We start from the raw sequence: 21485 nt of genomic DNA on the forward strand, positions 1-21485 counted from the left end.
AGCTCAGCCTTGTTTGCTGCGCTCTTATCCAGAGTCAGAGAAAATAACAGGAACAGCACAACTTCCTTCACTTTTTTCAACTAAAAATGCCCTTGGCGCCACCTCCTGTTGCCTGCTGGGGGACAAAATAGCTCTTCTGCGATTATCAATTTGTTTTGTTTGGACTGGTCTGGAATTGGAGCTGATGTCAGAGGCTGTTTGGGTCCACTGGGACACGCTGGACTGGGTATTACTGGAGCAGAACTGGCTTAATGGGCCAAAGGTAATGTCATTAGTTTTCCAAATATATGGTTTTAAATCAAAATATTGGATGGATGGAATTTTCAACCTGAAGCTACGGCAAGTGTTGCAGACATTTCCCTTCAAACTCAAAATGTCAACCTCATTGTAGCACAAGAGAAAAGTTAACAGTTCAGCATGGTCATTGTCATGGTATATATATATATATATATAGCTGCTTAATAATGACAGTGTGCTGATGATTTTGATTTGAGGAGGATACACTTACTCATATCTCATGCTCACCCAAACTAAAGTCAGCACGCCTCACGTACACACACACACACACACACACACACACACACACACACACACACTGGCACATTGCTGCACATGTACACACACTAGAGACATGCAAACACACCAGGGTTTCCCATGACTCCATCCCACACACCCAGTTCCCCCGTACCGACTGACTTTCACTGACTTATTAATTGCATTTCATCGTCAGTCCTGTCACTGAATCACACAGTAAATCTCCTGACTCATGGCCTCAGCTACACAGACTGTAAAACCACAATATACAGCAGTCATAGGAAGAAGAAGAAAAAAAAATGGTTACACCAAGGAATCTTGAGCCTTTCTGTCCAAACACAATATTAATAAAATGTAATAGTCACTTATAGATATTAATGAGTCTATAAATTTGAGGGGGGTTTGGAAGGGGGGGCACCATGTTAAGAATAATACTTAGCTTTTTTCAAGCTAATTGACAGTCAAATGTTTTAATTACCTTAGTGACCTGTTTATTAAAGACACAGTAACAAATTACATGAGAATAATCCTAATGTAGCTGATTGAGTCAAAATGTTGAGGTCCAATTTTCATGTCCAATGCAGAGTGGCTAAGATCATTTTAACATTTGGCAAGGAGCAAATATGAGTGGTTAAGTTCATCTGTTTGTTTGTTTGTTTGTTTGTTAACTGGATTACTCAAAATGTTAAGGATGGATTTGCATGATGATGTTACCATGGTGATTCGATTTTGGGAGGGTTCCACATCCAGATCTGGATCAAGGACTTAATTCTTCACCATTGCGAGATAGAGGAAAACCGCTCCGCCTTGGTGGAGGTCTCTTGTGTCTGGAGTGCTCTTGTTTATGTGTGTTGTCACGACTATGATTCGTTATGAATTATGCAGCTTTTCTTTCACAAATTTAGTTCATCCCCTCTTTTTCCTCTGAGGTAGATTTGGCACCAAAGTCACACAAACAAAGATTCAGAGGTGTTTCTCCTGTGACTGCCGGTCCAGCGTTCTACCCACTCCTCAAACCTGGAGAGGGTTTGTGCTTCCCCCCAAGAGGCTTTGTGTATACAGCTGGGGAGTCCATTTTCATTTTCACTCCATCTCTCCCTCCCTGTTACCCTCTCCCTTTCTCTCTCTCCCAGCCTCCCTACCTTCTCCACTCCTCATCGGGAAATGTCCAAGACTACTCAACAAAGAAAGTCTATTCTGTCAGTCCTGTGGGGTTGTTGAGGAGCGGTGGGGGTTATTGGTCGCCAGATGTCTCTAGGCTGCCTCTGACAAACTCAACCCCCCAAATGTTGTTTTTTTCCCCATGAAAACAAGACCCTGGAGCTGGATGGAGAAATGAGGGATGGAGTGTGGGAGGAATACTAGAAATGTCACAGAATTTTAATGAGTCGTAGCAAAATATAAATGTAAAGAGAAGAAAAGAACTAGGAGAGAGGAAGATTAGGTATAAGTTATGGTTTTCACAAGCATAGATATAAACAATAATGCGGAATGCGGAAGAAGATCAATGAGGTGGCTGCCATTACAGGCCAAGAACTTTCCTCTACCTCAGTACAGGTAACAGCAGGAGGGGAGGAAGAGAGCAAGGGAAGGGGGAGGCAGAAGGTGAGGGGTGAAGGTCAGGGAAAGGTGAGATGGTAGCAGAGAATGTCCAAAGGCATAAAGATCTCTCTCCTTCTCCGGGAAGGTGAACTGAGGTGAGCGGAGACGAAGAGCGGCCAACAATTCAGACATTTTTTCATCTGCCATGTGAGTGTACCACCTACCTCCAGCACCCTGCAATCACTTCCCACCGCACGCACACCACAGGCTTCTGTTCAAAGCTCAGGAGGCGAACACCCACTGTCTGTCTGAGCTAACTGTATGAAGTCATCCACGCTAGAAGAGCCTCCTCACTAAGCACTGAAGTAATGAATAAACAGAGTACGTCCGGACTGATAGGAACAGCACTTGTGACAGCATGGCCACATCAAAGCCTTCCTAGTACGATACTGTCCTCAACACTTGTGTATGTGCGGGTGGGGAGTGTGTTGATAGAGGGCAGGGTCACTGGTAACTTTGTGTCCATCTTTTGGCCTGTCTCATCCTGAAAAGGAGGCACACCCATAATCCTTCAAGTACGGCAGGTTTAAGTTAAACCAGGACGTCAGTGTGCAAATTGGAAACAATCTGACTATCTTTGTTTTGTTTGTTTTTGCCTGGGTCCAAAAAGTTGCTGTAAACCACTTAAGCTGTCCGGACATTTTCCGGAGTCAGACGTGTTCACGACCATCAGGGATATTTCTGAAACATTCTGTGGCGTCGTGGTAGAGCACATGACGACCTGACGACATGTTCTCTGCTTTTTATTTGCAGTGATCAACACACCCGCTCGCTGTGAATTTTCCAGAGATTTTCCCGCTGTATTCTCACGTCGGCTCACTCTGACATTTCCTTGGAATTTTACCGATAGGCGCAAGTTTCTGGACAATGTCCTGAGCAACATTTGCATTCTTACATACAGACATCTTACATCTGCCTCACTGTACTCTAGGCGATATCAGCCAAGCCATACACAACAGCACGCTATGAAATGGTTGTAAAATCACAATTTCATTTTTGTAAAAACCTTTGGTTTTCCCACCAAAGAACCATCCAGGACCATCTCGCACTCGCGAGCCTCTGCCATAGCGATGCAACATGGGCACTGGAGAATCATAACACACGGTGTCACCATAGAAACGAGGACGAGCTCTCACCTCTCTCGCACTGCGGCCCAGTGAAACCGTAGACACAGGCACATCTGTTGGGCCCAATGCAGCGCCCACCGTTCTGGCAGCCGTTCTCACACACAGCTGCAGGAGACACAGGGGAAGAGAGTGAATCACAGAGAAGTTACAAATGATCACACGCTGCCTCTTTCTTTCTCTTCTTCTATCAAAGGCGCACAGACCAACACAGGTCTTTCATTAGGCTTCAAATGACTTCACCATAGAATCACTTGCATAGTTTACAGACAAACACATACTGCATTGTATATTTGTATTATAAACATGTGTGAGGATTTTCCTGGATAACATCATTCCTTTTAGGCAATGGCATCAACTCTCCTTACGTCATGCCTCACTTTTAAATGTTGTTTTAACCCCCCAAAAATGGCTACGCTTTCAAAAGAGTTAGAAAAGACTTGAAACGTTTTAATGTGCGGCTGAGGTCCAAACATAAAGAGAGAAATATGAAGAAAGCTTTCACTCACGCTGTCCACAGTGGCTGCCGGTGTAGCCCTTGGAGCAGGAGCAAGAGTCCTCCGCGCAGCTGCCTCCATTCATACACCTGATGTTACAGGACTGAACTGGAGGAGACAAAAAATAGAGAAGGGGTAAACGAGGCTGGAGAGTTGGGTTGTGGAAAGGGCACAAAATGAGAAGGAAAGATGAACGGGAACAGATGCACTTTGAAAATGAACGTCAGACCTTAACTTCCTCCTATTTCCAAAAAACACAGGCTGCAGCATTATCACAGTTAAAGAGGAACATGAAAAAAATGATTATTTACCATTGGACATCATCACAAATTTTTTGCACTTTTTATGAAATGAGGGTGTATGAATTGATTGCCTGGTACAGTAGGTTCCTTCATTAAATTCTTAACCAGTCATAAAGGACATTAAACATCAGAGAATTGAGAAATCAAGGACGTTGGCCACTTTAAAGAACCTCTTTACACTCAGAAAACATCTTTGTTTCTGCAGACAAGGCTCAAAGGCCCCCAGGCCACAAAACCAGAGCTAATCAAGCAGACGGGGAGTGGGCAATAAGTCGAGCCAGCTGTATGCTGCAGTCAGTCAGTCATTCAGGAATTTGCTGAGAGGAGAGGGAAACTGGGCTGGGGGGTGTGGGTGGGTGTGTGTGTGTGTGTGTGGGGGGGTGTGTGTGTGTGTGGGGGGGGGGGGGTAACACAAACAAAGCAGGATGCAGAGGAGAAGGAGAAAGCGTGTAATTTTGAATGGTGGGTAAACGGACCAGAATAGCTAAAATGGTATTAGGTATTATAATATGAAACAGGACCATTGTGAGATGTGCGGTGTTAAACGCGTAGCTGCGGCTTCCATACGACAAACGAACTGGTCCTCCTGGCCAACAGGCAGCTTTCTGCTGGGTCAGCCTCTCACCGTGCAGAAGAGGAGAGAAGACAGCTATGGTGCTGAATGGGAGCAGACTGAATTCTCTCCCTGCATCCTGTTTTTATTTTTCCCCCAGGCTCGAGTGGATATTTTATTGTCCTTTACCCTGTGCTTTTATTTTACTTCCTTCCTCCACTTTTCCTTATTCCCTCAGTGCCTTTCATGCTCTTCTGTCTATATCTTAATAGCTAGTTCAACATTAATTTCCTCTCTCTCTCTCTCTATCTGCTCTCGCTCTCTCTCATCTGTCTGTTTATGTCTCTTTCCCACTTTAACATTGCTGGCCTGCAGAGCTGCGCAGCAGAGGGGAAATGACCGGGCTTCCGCCATAGCTGAGTTGTTCTAATGACACTTTCTGTGTTTGCACACTTTGCCAACAAGAGGCATTTTGCGCCACTATAATTCACCCACTTAATCTGACTGTGCCTTAACACACTAAATATGACTTGTGTGAGTCACAGCGAGTAAACATGCTCGCCACTGATGCCGCACGCCAACCTACTGGCAGCTACAGCGTAGACTTCGGTTACATGAGTCAAAGCACAATAGCACGCAACGTGTGGACCCTGTGCCGTTTCAGCAAATAAAAGACAGAGATATAATTCACAAAGACTGTCAACAAAGCTTTCATCCCTCCATATATTTCATGCGTCTTGAGTATCGAAGAATTTCCACTCAACTTTCTCGTGTGCAACACTTGGCAGAGTCTTTGTACAGATTTGGCAGAAAATCTCATGACAACATATGGTAATCGATTACAGCAAATAGTTTGGGACTCTGGGGCACGCCATGTTCATAGGTTAGAGTACTAAAGTTCTCGCTCTCTCTCTCTTCTCATTCAGTCTCATGAGGGATCAGTCAGGTCTTCCTCTCAGGTTTCAACCTCAGCTCTGTTCAAGACAGGAGATTAACGCTGTACACTCTTTTTTACGCCCTCTCCTCTTCACTCAGGCCAACAAAGGGGGCAGTCATGTGAAACATAAAAGAAAAATGATTTCAGAGAGTAATTACAGATTTCCCTCTTCATGGAACAAACCTTGGATCGTGCAGTAACCAAGACTCCCCCAAAGCTGAGGGCATCTTGGGTAAGCACATTAATTTTTCAACAAGTCCCCCTCCCCACAAAGACATATTTCTAAATAGGTCAAGGAAGGGGAAAGTATGGGGAAAGAGTTTGGCTAAGGTTGATGGGGGAAGAGACTTTGCAGTATGAGTCTCTCTGTCCACATGCAGTCATCTCTGCCCTCAGGAATAGAGGATGATGGGATAGGAGCTGAGAAGATGACACTTTGGAGAGAAGAGATTCAGTTCATGTCATGTGTTTTCTTTTCTCTGTAACAGGAACTAGATGGGAGACAGAGGAGGAGGAGGAGGAAGAGGAGGAAGCACACAAGCACATTTGGAGACAGAAGAGGATGATCTCACTGGCTGACTTCACCCCTCACTCCCCCTTCCCGCAGCACTCCACCCCCGCAGGTGGAGAGAGATGGTTTGCCCCAATGACCTGCGCCTGGAAAGTTGCATGTGCAGAGCAACAGGATGTGTGTGTGTGTGTGTGTGTGTGTGTGTGTGTGTCTTCCACGTACTGAGCAAAAGGAATTGGGTTTAGCTGTGCGGCACCACAATGCACCTCTGTATTCTGGTAGTGTCGTCGGTGAGCTGCTCACATCTGGGTGTTTTTTACGAGAGACTGCGAAACACAGGAAGTGCAGGTTTGTGTGTTGAGTGTGTGTATGGGTGCACGTGCATGATGGAAAGCTGAGGAGCTTCATGGCTGGGATTTGTCCTGATTTACACACACCCTGGGACCAGGGACAAGTCCGCTGCAGTTTCAGGATTAGTCGGGTGATGGAACAAAAAAAAAAGAAGCTGCATGAGATGCTGTCAAACCAGGTTGACATTCACACGAAAACATTTCTTTTCATTTCAGAATTTTTTTTTGCAGTAAAAGTTAAAGCAGCTTGGCTTATAATTAAAACGGCCCTCTCTGCTTCCCCATGATTCACAGGTGGAAGCCGAAGTCCATCTGCCGACAGCTGTTTCTCAGCATCAGGGCAAGAACATCCGTGGTAATGATTTCGTAATTATGGTTATAGGAAGACGGGGTTATAAAGACGACCTTATACAATCTTCTGCACAGCTGCTGTGCTCTAAACTGTCCGTGGGTTCCTTACAGGGGTGACTTACAATACTTACCCTTGTTGTCTGGGGGGTGACACGTGTCTGAAGGTTACGAGTTAAATGATTCATGCCATTACACAGTGACCTTGGCTTTGCAAAAAAAGTCCTATTTATTTTATTTCTGGGGATGCGTACATCTCGAAATGTCTGCTCGGCCATCCACAGAAACAGATGTTTATATTATTCATTGGCATTCAGAAAGGATTCCAGGAGAAAATCACAAATCTGTTGCTGATTTATCCAAACCTCTGCATTCCAAAGGCAAGACGTGGGACATAAAGATGCTATCTATAACCCAGTGAACCAGGGTGCTAGAATCAGGCTGTATAATTAAGACAGAGGAAATTGGCGTTTCCAAACGGATCTCCAATGAGCTGCAATCTGGCTCCAGCTGCATTAAATTATCCTATTAAAAGAGAAGACAAGATCTACGACGAGGTGTGTTTGCCTGCTCTTGGCTTGGCCTGAAGCCTCGGAGACAGCTAATGTTGTGAAAACAATTTTCAATGTAGCAATTTGTTCAACACCCAAAAAACAGTGACAGTATTGCTCAGTGGATCTTCGAAAAAAAACCATCTTGTTGTGACCAAACATTAAATGGAGCAAAGGTCATTCGAAACTTCCCGCCACGACAGTCTGAGTGGTTGAGAAGCAGCTCAACATAAGATCACGAGTCAATTTACAGATATTTCTTATAGGTAAGGTTATCGTTTTTATCTTTAAAACCAATGATTGACTCGGTTCTTAAAGCCATTTAAACGTGACATTCACTAAACTGACAGTCTTTCAGACCATCAGAAAGCATTTGTCCAGACTACTAATGAGATGTAGGATTAAACAGATCCTTCAGTATCTTCCCTCCCTGCCTCTTTACAGCCAAGTTGAAAAGTCACCATGAATCCCAGCTGAGGAAAGCTGAGAGTCACAGAGTGTGACAATCAGATTGGTCCCACCTCTGCAAAGCCCTCTCACTATCGCTTCAACTTTTCTCGCACCGTCCCGGTCTCCGAGGAGCATGACTCTTACCAAAGCACTGACTCTGCAGGAGAACTTTGCGTATCCTGCCATGCAGGTCAGAGGCTGTTTTTCTCCACCCCACCCTGTGTGCTCTTCCTCTGAGGGTCGTCCTTACTTGGCTGGGACAGATCCCTTTTTTCTTTACAACTCTGGGTCAGAGCCAACTGATGTTCACTGTGCATGTGCATGCATGTGTGTTTTTTTCTGTCCATCTACAGTGTGTCTGTGTGTGTCTGTCTGCGTGTACAGTTGTGCAAAGGAAAATTTGTGTGTTAGCGAGCTCAATGGAATGTGAGCATGTGTAAAGCGTCTGGCAGGGTCCGGGCATGACTGACGAGCTGACTTTGGCTTACTGAAGTCGTGAAGCTGAACACACTGCATGCTACTTAACACACACGCAAACACACACACACACACACGTACACACACTTTACATGCTCCCCAAGTGGTGCTTAGTGACAATGTTTTTAGCATGTCCTGCACATACTAACTTCATATTTAAACCTGCAGACACTGCAGTAATCTCACTCAGACAAGCGTGATTTCACACACTCTGCTTGCTCACACACACACACACACACACACACACACACACACACACACACACACACACACACACACACACACACATCCTGAGTGGTCTGTAACTCAGCCCAGCAGACTGAGCCTGGGCAGCCAGACTCTCTGCTTTAATCCTGACAAACCCTGTGACCTGCAGGCTGCAGCGCAGGCCGTGTGCTCTTTTTACCACTATTACATTGGCTGCAGGACGATTCTGGCTCCCATGAGAGAAGGGTGGAACCATTACCTCTGGAGAGTAGCAGCGCACTCGAACGTGTAGGAGCTGTAACTATTCAGTGTACAGGCAACATCATTTGGTTCGTAGTTTGGGCCACTTAGCGGGATTATTCTGACAATCCTTGCACACAGGGTAGAATCTGATATGGCGATGACTAGCCCAAAGGCTACAGCCAGCAGAAGGTAAGCTTAGTTTAGCACCAGTACTGGAACCGGGGGTGCGCGTCTACGTGTGTGTGTGTGTGTGTGTGTGTGTGTGTGTGTGTGTGTGTGTGTGAGCGATGAAGTACTGACCTCCTGCTCCTGCTCCACAGCTGGGAGAGAGCTGGCCATTCGAGCAGGTACACATGTTGGGTCTGGAGCAGAAGCCATCGCCACATGAATTCCTGCAGATTGCTGGAGAGAAGAGAAGAAGAGGGGAAAGGGGTTGTTGTTACTGACGTCAGCAGAATTGCCCCACGCCCATTTGTTATCTTTACCCATTGGGGCTTTGTGGTATCGGTATAGGATTTAAGGCTGGAGGAACTTACGAACAATACACTGGTTCCCTCCTGGCAGAGTCTTCCAGCCGGGGCAGCAGTATGAATGGAAGCGAGAGCCACACACATTGGGCCTGACAGAGACAAACAGAAAGAACAAACAAACTCACTAAGCGCCCAGACCTCCCAAACATATTTTAGTAAAAACCCCAAAACAAATACACCAAGTTATGACTTTCTGAGCTGCCCAAGACCTGCGCAGCCTCTGCTTTCAGAATAAACATAACAAACTTTGATACAAAGCCCCCTCGAGTGATGGATGGAGGTATTTTCACAGAGGCGAGGAAGGGGAGGAAGTGCGAGGGGCCTACAACATGAGGAATAGCATTTTGTTTTAATTTAAGGCTGAATTTAAAATTAGAAGGACAGTCCCCCTTTCTCCCAAATTCCATGCTTGACTGTCCTGTTCTCTAGCAAATATCCAGGGATCCCCATTGCTGCCCACCCCTCACTTACAGCTCTGATTCTGAGTGCCTGAGGGCCTGCAGTGAACTTTGACCCTGTCTGACAGACATAAGAGCCATAACCGTGTACGGAGTGCTCGACCGGCCTGACAGGTTGGCCACAAAGTTTTACTCTCAGGAAATGGCTAAACCACATTAGAGATGACAAGCTCTGCTCGCCCACACATAAACATGGAGTGGTACTAAAGTGGTCTGGAGCTGCCTGCCAATCTAATGCAGAGTAACCTTCAGTTTTTTAATCATCCACGAATAATTGCACCCCTGCTTTATTTAGCTCATTTTATTTAGAAGTGGAGGAGAAATACCAACATGCATCAATCCCAAAAACCCAAATCCACATAGTACAAGGAAGTGTGAGTCATTTGTGTGCACTCAAGTGAAATATCCCAAGACGTTTCATGAAGCTGTTTAACAAGCTGAAGGGATTCCAAATATGTGGTTGTACTAATGATATCCTTAGTGACCTCTCAGAATGTGTAATCTGGGACACATCTGTGGTCATCGGTGCTGCTGGTCTGTTGTTTGCATTTACTGCTGGCATGACCAAGAACGGAGGGAACACATCTTGGTAAATTGGAAATAGGCGTAATAGAGATGCTCATGGCAAAGTCATTTGCCACAGGGATCACATCTAAGACTGGACAATTTCAGCCCCAAGGACAAAAAGACCCTGAGTTTTCTGATGCTGACCCACAACTAGTAAACTCAGAAAACAACCTAACAAACAACATTTTTTTTTTAAAGGCAAAACTAGTTTGGCAGAAACTGGGATATTCTGGGATATTTTTTACACCCCTAGTATGAGAAAATTGGATTACATATTTCCCACAATGCAACACAACTGCGAATTTGTAACTGAATTTATTCTTCTCCCGTGAATGTCCCCAATTTAAAGCGGATGTTTTCTGTCAAATATCAATAATCCTGATGACATCTTCTGAGATATTTTTTCAAAGCCGTGTCTGAGTCACAGAGAGTCACTTTTCATAGCTTTATCAACTAAAACTGTCATTTTCATTCAAGTCACGCAACTTGCTGGCTTATTAGTAATTCTTAATCAGTTAGTCATTGATCTAAATCATAATCAGTGGTCGAAGTGAAGTCTGTACCTCGCTTATTCTGTCAACTTATTAGTCCAAATTATAAAGTTATGTCAGAATTTATTTAGTTATTTACCAGACTGTTTCTTGGGACCTGGTGCTCTGGGACACCAACAGAGACTCTGAGAAGATACTGGTCCACCACATTTACAAAAAATAGGAATAATGAATCAATTAATCCATTATCAAATATAGACTATCTAACTGATTAATTGGTTGTTTTATTGATGCAGTGAAACCAAAGCAGTTTTGTCGCCCAACAGAAAACAACAGCAATGAGTTTTTGGTTGGATGTGCAGCCAAAACAAGAAGATTAGAAGACCAGAGCTTAAGTGTTATAATAATGTTTGCTCTGATGAACTTCTCAAGTTCCTCCTGCGTGAAACAGATGACCTTCCTTCCTCCTCACCAGACAGTATCCGTAGTAACCCCAGGCCGTCACCAGGGAGATGACAGCTGGGGTTTGAATCTCTGATGGATGAATAACAGGGCACACCTCCAAACACATTACCAGATGGCATGGAGGGGGGACAGGGAGACAGACAACAGGTGGGCAAGCAGACAAGAGATATTTATGTAGGCAGAATTAGCGGTCACACGAAGAGGGGAAAACTAAAACAGACACAGGAGAAACGACAAAAAGCAGTGGATTCTTTGGGACTATTCCAGAAACTGAAACGTGAGGGTTGGCTTTGAAGAGAAAGTGAGATAGGCAGTGAGAGGAATGGCAGTTAGGAGAAGGGAAAACAGGACGGTGGGAAAGGAACAGGAGATCAGTGGGAGGGAAAGCAAAACAGGTTTATGTTGAGAAGAGGAAGAAGCGGGAGGAGGAGTGGGAGAAGAAAACAGATGATATGGAAACGAAGGAGAGAGCAGCATTAGCGAGAAGAGGCCCGACCCTTGGTGGGGGCTGAATTTCTGGGGCAAACAGACACGGCTATGAAAAAAACATAAGAAATGCATATAGCGGGACATCGGCATTCCAACACTTAATGAGCCTAATTTTTTCCTGATCTATTCCTCCACTAAGCGTCAGAGATTTTCCACTGTTACAGTCCTGGGCGATGTCAATATATGGAGGATTATACGGGTCTGACCCTGAGGTGCTCTGGTTTGTTATTCTTCCTCCCTCTCTCCCTCGCTCTTTCCCTCTTCTATCACAGAGAGGAGGCTTTAGCGGGTGAACTGAAGTAAAACGGAATGAAAGACAGCCGTGAAAAAAAAAGAGGTTTAAGCCCCAGGGGTTTTCCTCAATATTGAAATGTCCTACTGTTCTCAGGCTCAATCTAAAGGAGATTAACTCTTCTGTGGCCATGTCGCACCCTTTGAAGTGGCCTCCTGGCCCGTGGATTGCTCGTTAACTGCCATTAATAGTAATAAAAGGAAAATGGCTACCACCTCTATGCCAGCGGAAATGTGAAGAATGGAGGAAAAACGGATACTGTAAGATTTTTGGAGTAGACCAAAGCAGGTCGAATATAATCTTTACTGTATTTTTCACTATTTGCTGCCATCTTAGACCAAACTATGAATTGATTAAATGAGAAACCAACTCAGTACATTCCTATGTAAAGTACTGAGTTATTTGTGGTTTGTGTTGGTTATAAAATTAGAAAAATGCTAAATCAGCAAGACTGTTAGGAGGCTGTAGCCTGAGGGTCCTCTTCCCGTGCAGGAATCCACAGGGTCAAAGGTGAAGGCAGTTCAGAGCAGCAGAGGCACTGACCTACAAGGAAGGGCAGAGCTGGGCAGGCATGGAAAATGACTGCGGACAGTCTGTTTCCATCAAGACACAGACCAGAAGTTCACAGTTGCCGGGCTTCAGGTCAGGTGTCTGTGTCCATGTATGTGTGTGTGTGTGCGTGTGGAAATGGTCAACGGTCAACGGTCATCTGCCTGGTATCCAACCCCCCCTCAGGAACCCTTTTACTTACTGCCGCCTCTAGCAATACCTCGGCCTGCTGCTCGAAGAGAGGGGGATCATAAAGGAATGTGGTGTGTAATCTACAGGCGGCGATGAGAGTAATGGATAGACATTACCACAACTCGTTGGGGTTCTGCTGTAAGTTTTAATCGAATTAGAAGTAAACTAGAATTAGTGGTAAACTATTTAAAGGTGTCAAATGTCAAAGTTTTCATCATGAAGAAAAGTCATATTTTGCCTAACTGACGGGTTAGAATGTAATATCTGTATGCTGTTTGTAAGCTTCCCATGCTTTCAGTGCAGTTGAAGAAAACAATGAAAGAAAGCAGGGCCAGAAAGTCGAGAGGAAGCAAACATGAGGGGAAATTAAGGGAAAATGAAAAAATAAAGGGGAAAATGCAGAACAGAAGAAGGGGAAGGAAAAAGGAGCTTCATGAAAATAAAGACCGTTACATTGAAAATAAGTTTGTGATTTTTGCTTTTTGTTAACGGTTAAATCCTAATCGAGGACAGCAACCAGACCCAACCATGATAGTTAGAGAGATGAGACACAGTGGGTACTTTCCTGTCTTGGCATAACTGTCCTGCTAAACTTCTGCCACTAAAGAATTGAAAGTGAATTGAATTGAGGAACAGATGAAGAGAGAAAGAGTGAGAGATTGTTGGCAGTGTAGCGGAGAAGGGAATTGGCTGTGTTTGTTGTGATGACTCGTCTGGCTGAGAGACAACAGGAGATTAAGTTCTATATTATATTAACTTAAACTGTGGCCTACCATGCAAACCCCAGAGGAGATGTTTGATTATTGTTCTTTTCCATAAAAAAATAAATGTCATTAAATTCAAAACCTTTCTTAACTCTTATATTATAGAAATTATAGAAATACTTGCAAATTCAACACAGCTCTGCACGTATATTAGCTGATGCAATGCCTTAATGTTTGTGTGAATGCATGTGTTTGTTTTTGTGTGCGTGTGTCAATGTGTGTGGCAACGTCACATGTGGGAAGCAAACCGGTGGCAAAATCTTTTTTATACACTCTGACATTAAACAGAAACCACTTTATTCGCAGACCACATGCCAATCAGTGGTCCCAGATAATCCTGCCTTTACAGCTCGGTCTTATCCTGCGCGTACAGTAAGTATAAAGTGCAGACACATAAAAACCTAAAATGGAACCTAATGCACATAAAACAGAGAGAGAAGCTGGCAATTGTTCACGCATCCCAAATATAAATTCCTTTCGAGCTATTTTGCGGGTCTTTATTCCTTTCCCTGTCCTCGAAACACCCTGGGGAAAGGAGGTTTGTCCTGTCACATCCAAAATGGGAAAATGCTTTTCCCTCTTAAATTAGGCACACGCCAAGGCAGACTATAAATAGAGGATCCTATCCAGGCCATGGGGGTGATATTGACATTAAACTGGAAGGGACTTGAGTAAGTGAATGTGATTCTCTCCTTTGGGTCTGACTGTCAGCCAAGCTAGCCAGCATCCAAAAATGCCTCTGTAGCAGAGCTGGGTAGGGCTAAGCCAAGTTAATAGGGTGGGTGGCTCCAACCAAGAGAGAAAATACTTGGCCGGATTCTCCAATGCTAGAGATTTGATTAAACTACGAACGCTCAACTCTTAGATTCATTAGAAAGAAAGTGAAAGAGATCAAAAGCAGAAACCCGCCGCCTCTGCCTCACACTTTCCTCCTCCTTGTCTACCAACCAGACAGTCAATCATCCATCGAGTAAAGCAGCCGAGCCAGCCAGCCACCCGGGCTAAACTCTGATCAGATGCTGCCCTTGAGTGGACTGATGCCAGCTTGTAGTGTGGGAGCCAATAAATCAGAGTCAGTCAGCATAAGACCAGGCACTACCAGAGACAGACCAGGGGATATGGAACTCTAGCCAGCAAATAAACACTACACCACAGCCCAAGGCCAGTGTAATGGCACATCATTATACTAACCTCCCTCCGTATCCCACACAGAGAATCTGTGAAACCCAAACGGAGTTACTGACAGTCCGCTGTGATTGGAGCAACTCTTAGGTGAAAGCACTATGGTAAGACACACGCATGGGTCTGCATGTATTTCAGCTTGTTGCCGTGAATGAGTTTTAGTAAAATTCACAGACTCCTGTGTGAGAAAGGATTTGGCCCACACTTCAAATAGGCTTATCGACAGCCAGAACACCAGAACACTTACTAACTCATCACAGGATTGATGAACAGGATTTCTTCACCCTGAAGCCTCTGGACAGAGGTGGTTAGATGACTAATTTTCCCCGATTTCAGATGAACTGAGATTGTTTTCAGCCAGCGACACTCACACGGTAACTGAAAACAAATTCAACCCATTAGGCCTGTTTGCTCTGGCCAGCTTGCAACAGCCCATGGGAGGTTCTTTAAAGTCTCGCAACAGTTTGAGTGACAGTTACCAGGCAACACCTAGAAATCCAATAAAAAATAATCAAAAGGATATCCAACATTTTGTCAAGTAACTCGTGCAAGCAGAGCTTGTAAGCCATAACATACACAGATTTTCAAAGATGGATGCTGTGTAATCTCATCACCTATTTACTTCAGTACACAGAACTATCACTGTATGGGCATTTCACTCCTAACACGGTGGTGTTTCCAGAACTTAACAATGTAATGGAAAAAGTCTGCAGGCTTTTGTTACTTGTTCTCATGAAACCACTCACTATTCGATGGGAATAATACGCTATTGCGCAAAAGTCTCCTGGTTTCTCTTTACTCTCTCCCCTGGCCGCTCACTGTCTGCTAGAAAAAAAAAGTGAATGTGAATTGCTGTAGGGTCAGATCATGTATTTGATGTAGTGAGTTCAACGCCAGTCGCCTCATTTGTGGTTCAGTGAACGGATGATGCGGCCGACAGGGTAATGGTGGCTGTAAACAGTGCAGTGGACATTACGGTTGGTGGGGCAAGGAATACCCTGTGTGTGTGTGGGGGGGGGCGCGCCTCCCCACCCACCCCCCCAACCAATCAACTCCAAAAGTTAACCATCTGGAGATACCCTCCCAAGTAATATCCCCACCAAGTTTGGTGAAAATCTGTCCATGTTTTTTTGACTTATTTTGTCCCCGCACACACACACACACACACACACACACACACACACACACACACACACACACACACACACACACACAGACGGGTGAAAACAATACCCTGCTCCCATTTATGCCTGCACGTCAAGTTCAAATAAAAGACAACCATGCTCACTCTGTCTTTTCTATTAGACATCTTCTTTAGAATATGTCTACATGAGTCCTATTTACTTTATTCAACATGGACAAATGCTTTCCATATTACCCAAAATGAGTGAGAAGAAAGCCAAATCTATTTCAGCAGGGACGCAGCGGGAACCCTTGCTGAACATGTTTTTAGAGAAAACACCAGTCCTCGACTCTATGCCGTCTATATCATGCGTTATTAATAAGCCTCAACTGAATACAATTCACAGAGTTTGGTTATCACACTTGCTCCAAATTTCCTTTTCCTCTCTTTCATCTCATTTCCTTGAGTGCGCTCCTTTCTTTCATACCCTTTCCTGTACTCTGTTATTCCTTCGGCTGCTTTGTCACCTACAGCAGTGAAACAAATGCCCCTTTTCATACCCCCCTCGGGTGATACGAATACCTCATTTCCTGTGGCTTGGCACTGGGGGGAACCATAAGCTGGGACAGATGGGAGTATGATTGGAATAACTGATGCTGACACCGAAAACGGGCCCCAACAAAACATCTTTTGTTTTTGGCGAAATATACAGTGAAAAGTCTTTGCAACACTGACATACATCCCACACCCACATTTGTGGTGTTTAGTGGAGGAGATGGACTGCAGGAGAGAGAGGGGACGGGGGGGGGTTGCAGCTGGTGAGAGGTGATGTGATCCCTGTATTTCATTTCACTGAATACTCCCCACATACGGTCACTCAAATAAACAACACCTTTAAAAACATACACACGCATACACGTATGTTCATATACCCACACACACACATCACAACTTGAAACACGTGGCCAACAATCTCCCCCACAGCAGTCCCGAACTACTTTCTCCACTTTAACTAATGCACTCGGGGGAATTTGGGTCATGCTTTTCTCTCATCATCCCTCCATGAGATGTACAGAAAGACGCTCTTTCCCCCCTCCCTTTCCCATGAAAATGTCAAATTGGCGTAAACAGACTTGGAGATTTCAGTGTGGCGAGCAGCCTGTTAAGGTTGAACATGTGCTGTTTTTGTGAAAACAATGTGGTAGTATTCAGCGGCATAATTTGGTATAAGGCGAGCTTGGCTTCGGCCCAGAGAGCACAGCAGTTGAAAGCGAGCTGCCAGGAAAGCAGAGTGGGGAAAGTCGTTTATATTTTAAACGCTCTCTGGATAGAGCAACAAATACTCTGAGTTGCGTATGCAAAACCAAAGTGAACGCACTTCTTTTCATTTCAGCCCTCTTCTTGTGTAATATGAACCAAATCAATTCAACGCGTCATTACGCATTGCTGCCTGTTTGGGTTTTGACAAAGACAGTGACGCACACGTAGACTTTCACCCTTACCCTCTCAGTGTCTCCTGGCCTCGGCGTCGAACCCGCTGCACCTCTCTCTGGTCCACGGTGCTGGTTAGGCGGCTAGCTTGGAGCGGTCCAGTCCCAGTTTGTTCGCTTGCCACATGGGCCGCTGCAAGACACACCGCCGCCCATCCCAGCAGCATCTGTGCCAGATTCCCCGATCCCATTGGTCCGTCTGGCTATCCCTCCAACCACAGCGCCTCTTTGTCACCACTCACTCTCTGGCTCTCTGTTCTGCGTACGGACCCAGGCTGAGCGGAGGGATCTAGACCTGGATCCAGTCCTGGTGTGCGAACCGGAGCAGGGGCTACACAGAGGAAGAAAGAAGAGACAAGCTAAGACAAACATGAATTTCAGCTGTTGGTCCATTACTTTTAGCAAACAATAGTATTTTAACTACTTACCCATTATTTTAACTATTTTAACTTATGTCTTTATTACCTATACTTCCAGCATTCGATATCGAAACATGCAATGTGTTAACTGACACACTCAGGTTGATAAGGATAGCTAGTTAGGAAAAGTAGAGTTTTCCAAAAACCTCCTGGAACCCACAGATGTACCTCCTGGGCAAGAGAACCTCTGGTTGGAAATCATTGATCTACCACATCGAATCAATTTCACCCTTGTTATGCAGCTCAAATCACCCTCACAAGTTTAATTCCAACCTTGAAAACCTTGTGAAAAAGACAGTGCCACTGGTGGTTATATTGAGAAAAGAGAAAACACATGAGCTGCTGGTGAATAAAGAAGAACAAGCTAGAAAATTGAAGAGACACTTAAATCCTAACTTCCAGCGATCTGTTTTCACTATACTTCGCTTCAAAGCAGTCTCATAAGTGGTTTATCACTGCACAGACACCAAATACTGTAAGTATTTACTGTAGAATAGAGAAAAACTGTCATGAACTGATTAGAAAGACATGCTCAGTGTCTATGATCCAGCACAGTTACTGCCCGACAAACAAGTTTCTCCTTTCCACGCAACCATCCATCAGTCATCCTAAAGTATTCTCCTACATCAGTCGTTCCCATACTCGGGGGAAAAAAAAGGTCGTACTATAAATCCCACGGGTCATGAGATGCACAATTTATATTTATCTTGTTCTGACCTTCCTCTAATGTTCATTTTCAGTGTGCAAATACGTCATATTAGTCATATAAGCAGACTAGGAGTCATTAGTGGACATTGCTTTGATTTAAAGGGGGCACATGTCAAAAAAAAGTTTGGAATTACTGGCCTAAATCATAGCCATGCGCCTAGAGGGAGCCAGAGAGACGGACCACGGGGAGGCTGGTCAAAAGGACAGAGGTAACAGTTAGGTAAGTGTTAAATGGTGATGTACAGATGATCAATTAGCTCAAACGACTCTCTCTTTCCATTGAATTTCCCAAATATTAATTACTCATCCACATAAAAACCAAAATGTAATCACCCCCATGGTCATGTAATATACAATATGGATGTCTGAATCAAATTATTTCAGATTCTCTAACCCCACAAAGCAAATACCACAGTCTCACTAGCCTGTCCTAACTGCATTAGCGTATATTATATCGAAAAACACCCAAGGAGTCCAGCTGGATTGGACAGCCATGAGATTTATTTTCTCTTCTCCACCTCATTACAGACCACAGGTTTAAGAGTGAACTGTGGGCCCCTGGTGATATATAACCTCAGCAGACCCAGCCTCCAGCCCTCCAGCCATGGGTCCCACCACACTATCTGGGCTGGACAAAGAAAGAAAAAGAGAAGAAATACGGCCCACTGACTCGGATGACTTTTAACGGGAAATGGGAGAGATGAGCAGCGAACTCACTCGAGCGTGCAGAGAAGAAGGGAGACACCCATAGACCAGACAGGGAGAGATACATTTAAAGAAATATTCATATGTGAATATAATTATCCATAATTATTCCATAAGTCACATTTTCCCCTTGACTGGAGAAACTACTCTTCTGTGGCCTTGATACATCCTATCAATTGTATATTGCAACATGCATCCCTTCTTCCCTCGAAGACCATTTCAATTTAAATAAGAACATTTTCCCATTCAAACACAACAACAAACCAATATCTATGGACGTAGCTGCTGGGTGGAGGCGGGATCAGTGCTGAACAAAAGAAAGGCCTGATCAGTCAAGGAGTGGGAGCTCTGCCTTCTCCTAAGTCATGGTGTCGAAGTGAGGCAGGTAGAGCACCCAGCCTGCCATGTCCATAAATCATCTACACACCGGAACCCATATAATATGACAAACGTTGATCACAGCAGCACACTGGTTGGAGAAGTAAATCATATCAAAGCACACTTTAGGAATAGGACTAAGAGTAATGTCACAGTTGAATGAGTTCATAGTCGATTCAACCACAGACACACTCCGAGTGCACTCGAGAAGTCTGGTCCGGTACATTGAGTTGTCAGCTGCAAGTTGACCAAAAAGACCAAAGCGTTGTTTTTTTCCCCCCCTCAGTGTTGCAGCACGGGAACAAACCGTGCGTGTGTCACCGCATCTTTCTGAATGGACGAGCGACGCAGCGTCGGCCCCTGTGCGCCGAAACACGACTTATTACCGCAGGCTCAAATGGGTAAGTGCACTTTTTTTTTCTTTTTTTTTTTTAAATTCCACTTTACTCGCTTGGAAAAGTGCACATCCCAAACTGAGGACTTCTGCAGGGCGAGAGACCGAGCCGTCTGTGGATTGTCGGCATCTTTCTTTTCTTTTCTTTTTTTTCTTTTCCACGCAGTGTCCAAGAAAGCCGGTTAAAAAAACAAAAGCGTGCACAATTTGCGCGCTTGGGAGCAAGTGTTAAATTCGTCATCCCCCTTTTTTCTGCATCTTAAACTTGCAGTTGGACTCATCGTTCATCGGACATGCATGAAGGAGATAATGGCAAACAACAGTCACCATCAGAGCAGTTGATCATTTGACTGTTCTCTTGTCAGAGATCAGCAATGCGCACAATACCTTGCGACAGTCGGAGTGCCTTGGCGTCGAGGAGCCCACAGTCGGAATTTTGAGACGGGATATGTGCTCCAGGATGGAATATTTAACTATAGCCTTGTGAGAAAAAGAGAAAAGTTAGGGAATTGCCCTGTTTGGGAGAGGGGAGGGGACACAGAGGGAGAGGGGGTAGTAACGGACTGCAGGACAAACCCACATTCCTCAAGACTCCTGGAGTTGTTATAACAGGGGCCAAGCAGCTAGATCCCCACACTGTGGCCAACATGGCCTCACTATCATCACTCTGCACAAGAAGAAGAAGGGCAAAACACACACACACACTCCGTCAAACTACCTGGGTGATGACATAGGAGTCTCCCCACAGTCAATGATCTTTGATGGTCGCTGAGCAGCATTTGCATTAACGCCAGGCTGCGGAAAATGAGCCGACCATGGCGAATTAACAGTATCCATTGAAAAGGTGGGGACGTCACGGTGGCGCGTGGTTGGAGTCAAATGATCCCATTTTGATTGGGATCAGTTGCCATCACCGTGATTATACCCACCGATCACACTCATTTCATAAATGAAGTTCACGGCAAAGAACAAACAGTCAGTTACTCCCTCAAATCATCTTGCTATTCAAATAGTCCCGGCTATTTACTGCCTCAGCCCGCTGGTGCTTGTGATTGACACATCCTTGTGCTTTGTTGCCACAAGTGCTGATAGGAAGTTAACATTGAGAGAGTGGCCATCTGGGTGGTATATTGGTGAGGACAGCTGAGCACATCTCAGATGCCGCGGCCCACTGTGCTGATTTCACCACCGTCAACGAGAAGGGTTCCGTGTGGCTCCGCAAAGGAGGTTCATTTGTGGCCTGAGCAACACGGCGTAGAGGTGCTACTACATCTACTATGCTACTATTTTGACCTAATCATATACTTAAACTCCATAAAAGAGTTTGACTCTGACCCTTGTGTACTTTCTACATGATGAGACAACATCTTACAGGGTTTTTTTTCATGACATTTTCCTGAACTTCTCCGGAGTCTCTGTATGTGAGAACAAATGTTGCCTCCTCCCAGCCCCCTTGTAAAATTTTTCTGTTTTTTATGTCTGAAAATAGCTATAGCTCGGTCTAATAGCAAGCCAGATAATGTCTTTGGTGCAAATAGTGGTGCAACATTTTTACTTGATATATGTACCTCCAACAGAGCTACTTGTCGGATAGTTGAACAGC

The 21485-nt window shown here is 44.7% G+C and overlaps 1 protein-coding gene across 1 annotated transcript in view; it reads right to left on the bottom strand.

The window, feature by feature from the left end:
- Positions 1-20408, bottom strand: part of fbn2b (fibrillin 2b) — a 60829-nt gene extending 40421 nt beyond the window's left edge. The window contains exons 1-6 of the mRNA XM_035647732.2: positions 20270-20408; positions 17291-17609; positions 9223-9305; positions 8987-9088; positions 3770-3865; positions 3273-3368 (exon numbers count right to left, since the gene is read on the bottom strand). Coding sequence (XP_035503625.2) covers positions 3273-3368; positions 3770-3865; positions 8987-9088; positions 9223-9305; positions 17291-17469 — 556 coding nt within the window. The 5' untranslated portion in view covers positions 17470-17609; positions 20270-20408. The remainder of the gene's footprint in view (positions 1-3272; positions 3369-3769; positions 3866-8986; positions 9089-9222; positions 9306-17290; positions 17610-20269) is intronic.
- Positions 20409-21485: the final 1077 nt, after the last annotated feature.

The sequence above is a fragment of the Scophthalmus maximus genome, chromosome 13, assembly GCF_022379125.1.
Source record: "Scophthalmus maximus strain ysfricsl-2021 chromosome 13, ASM2237912v1, whole genome shotgun sequence".
NCBI classification, from domain to species: Eukaryota; Metazoa; Chordata; class Actinopteri; order Pleuronectiformes; family Scophthalmidae; genus Scophthalmus; species Scophthalmus maximus.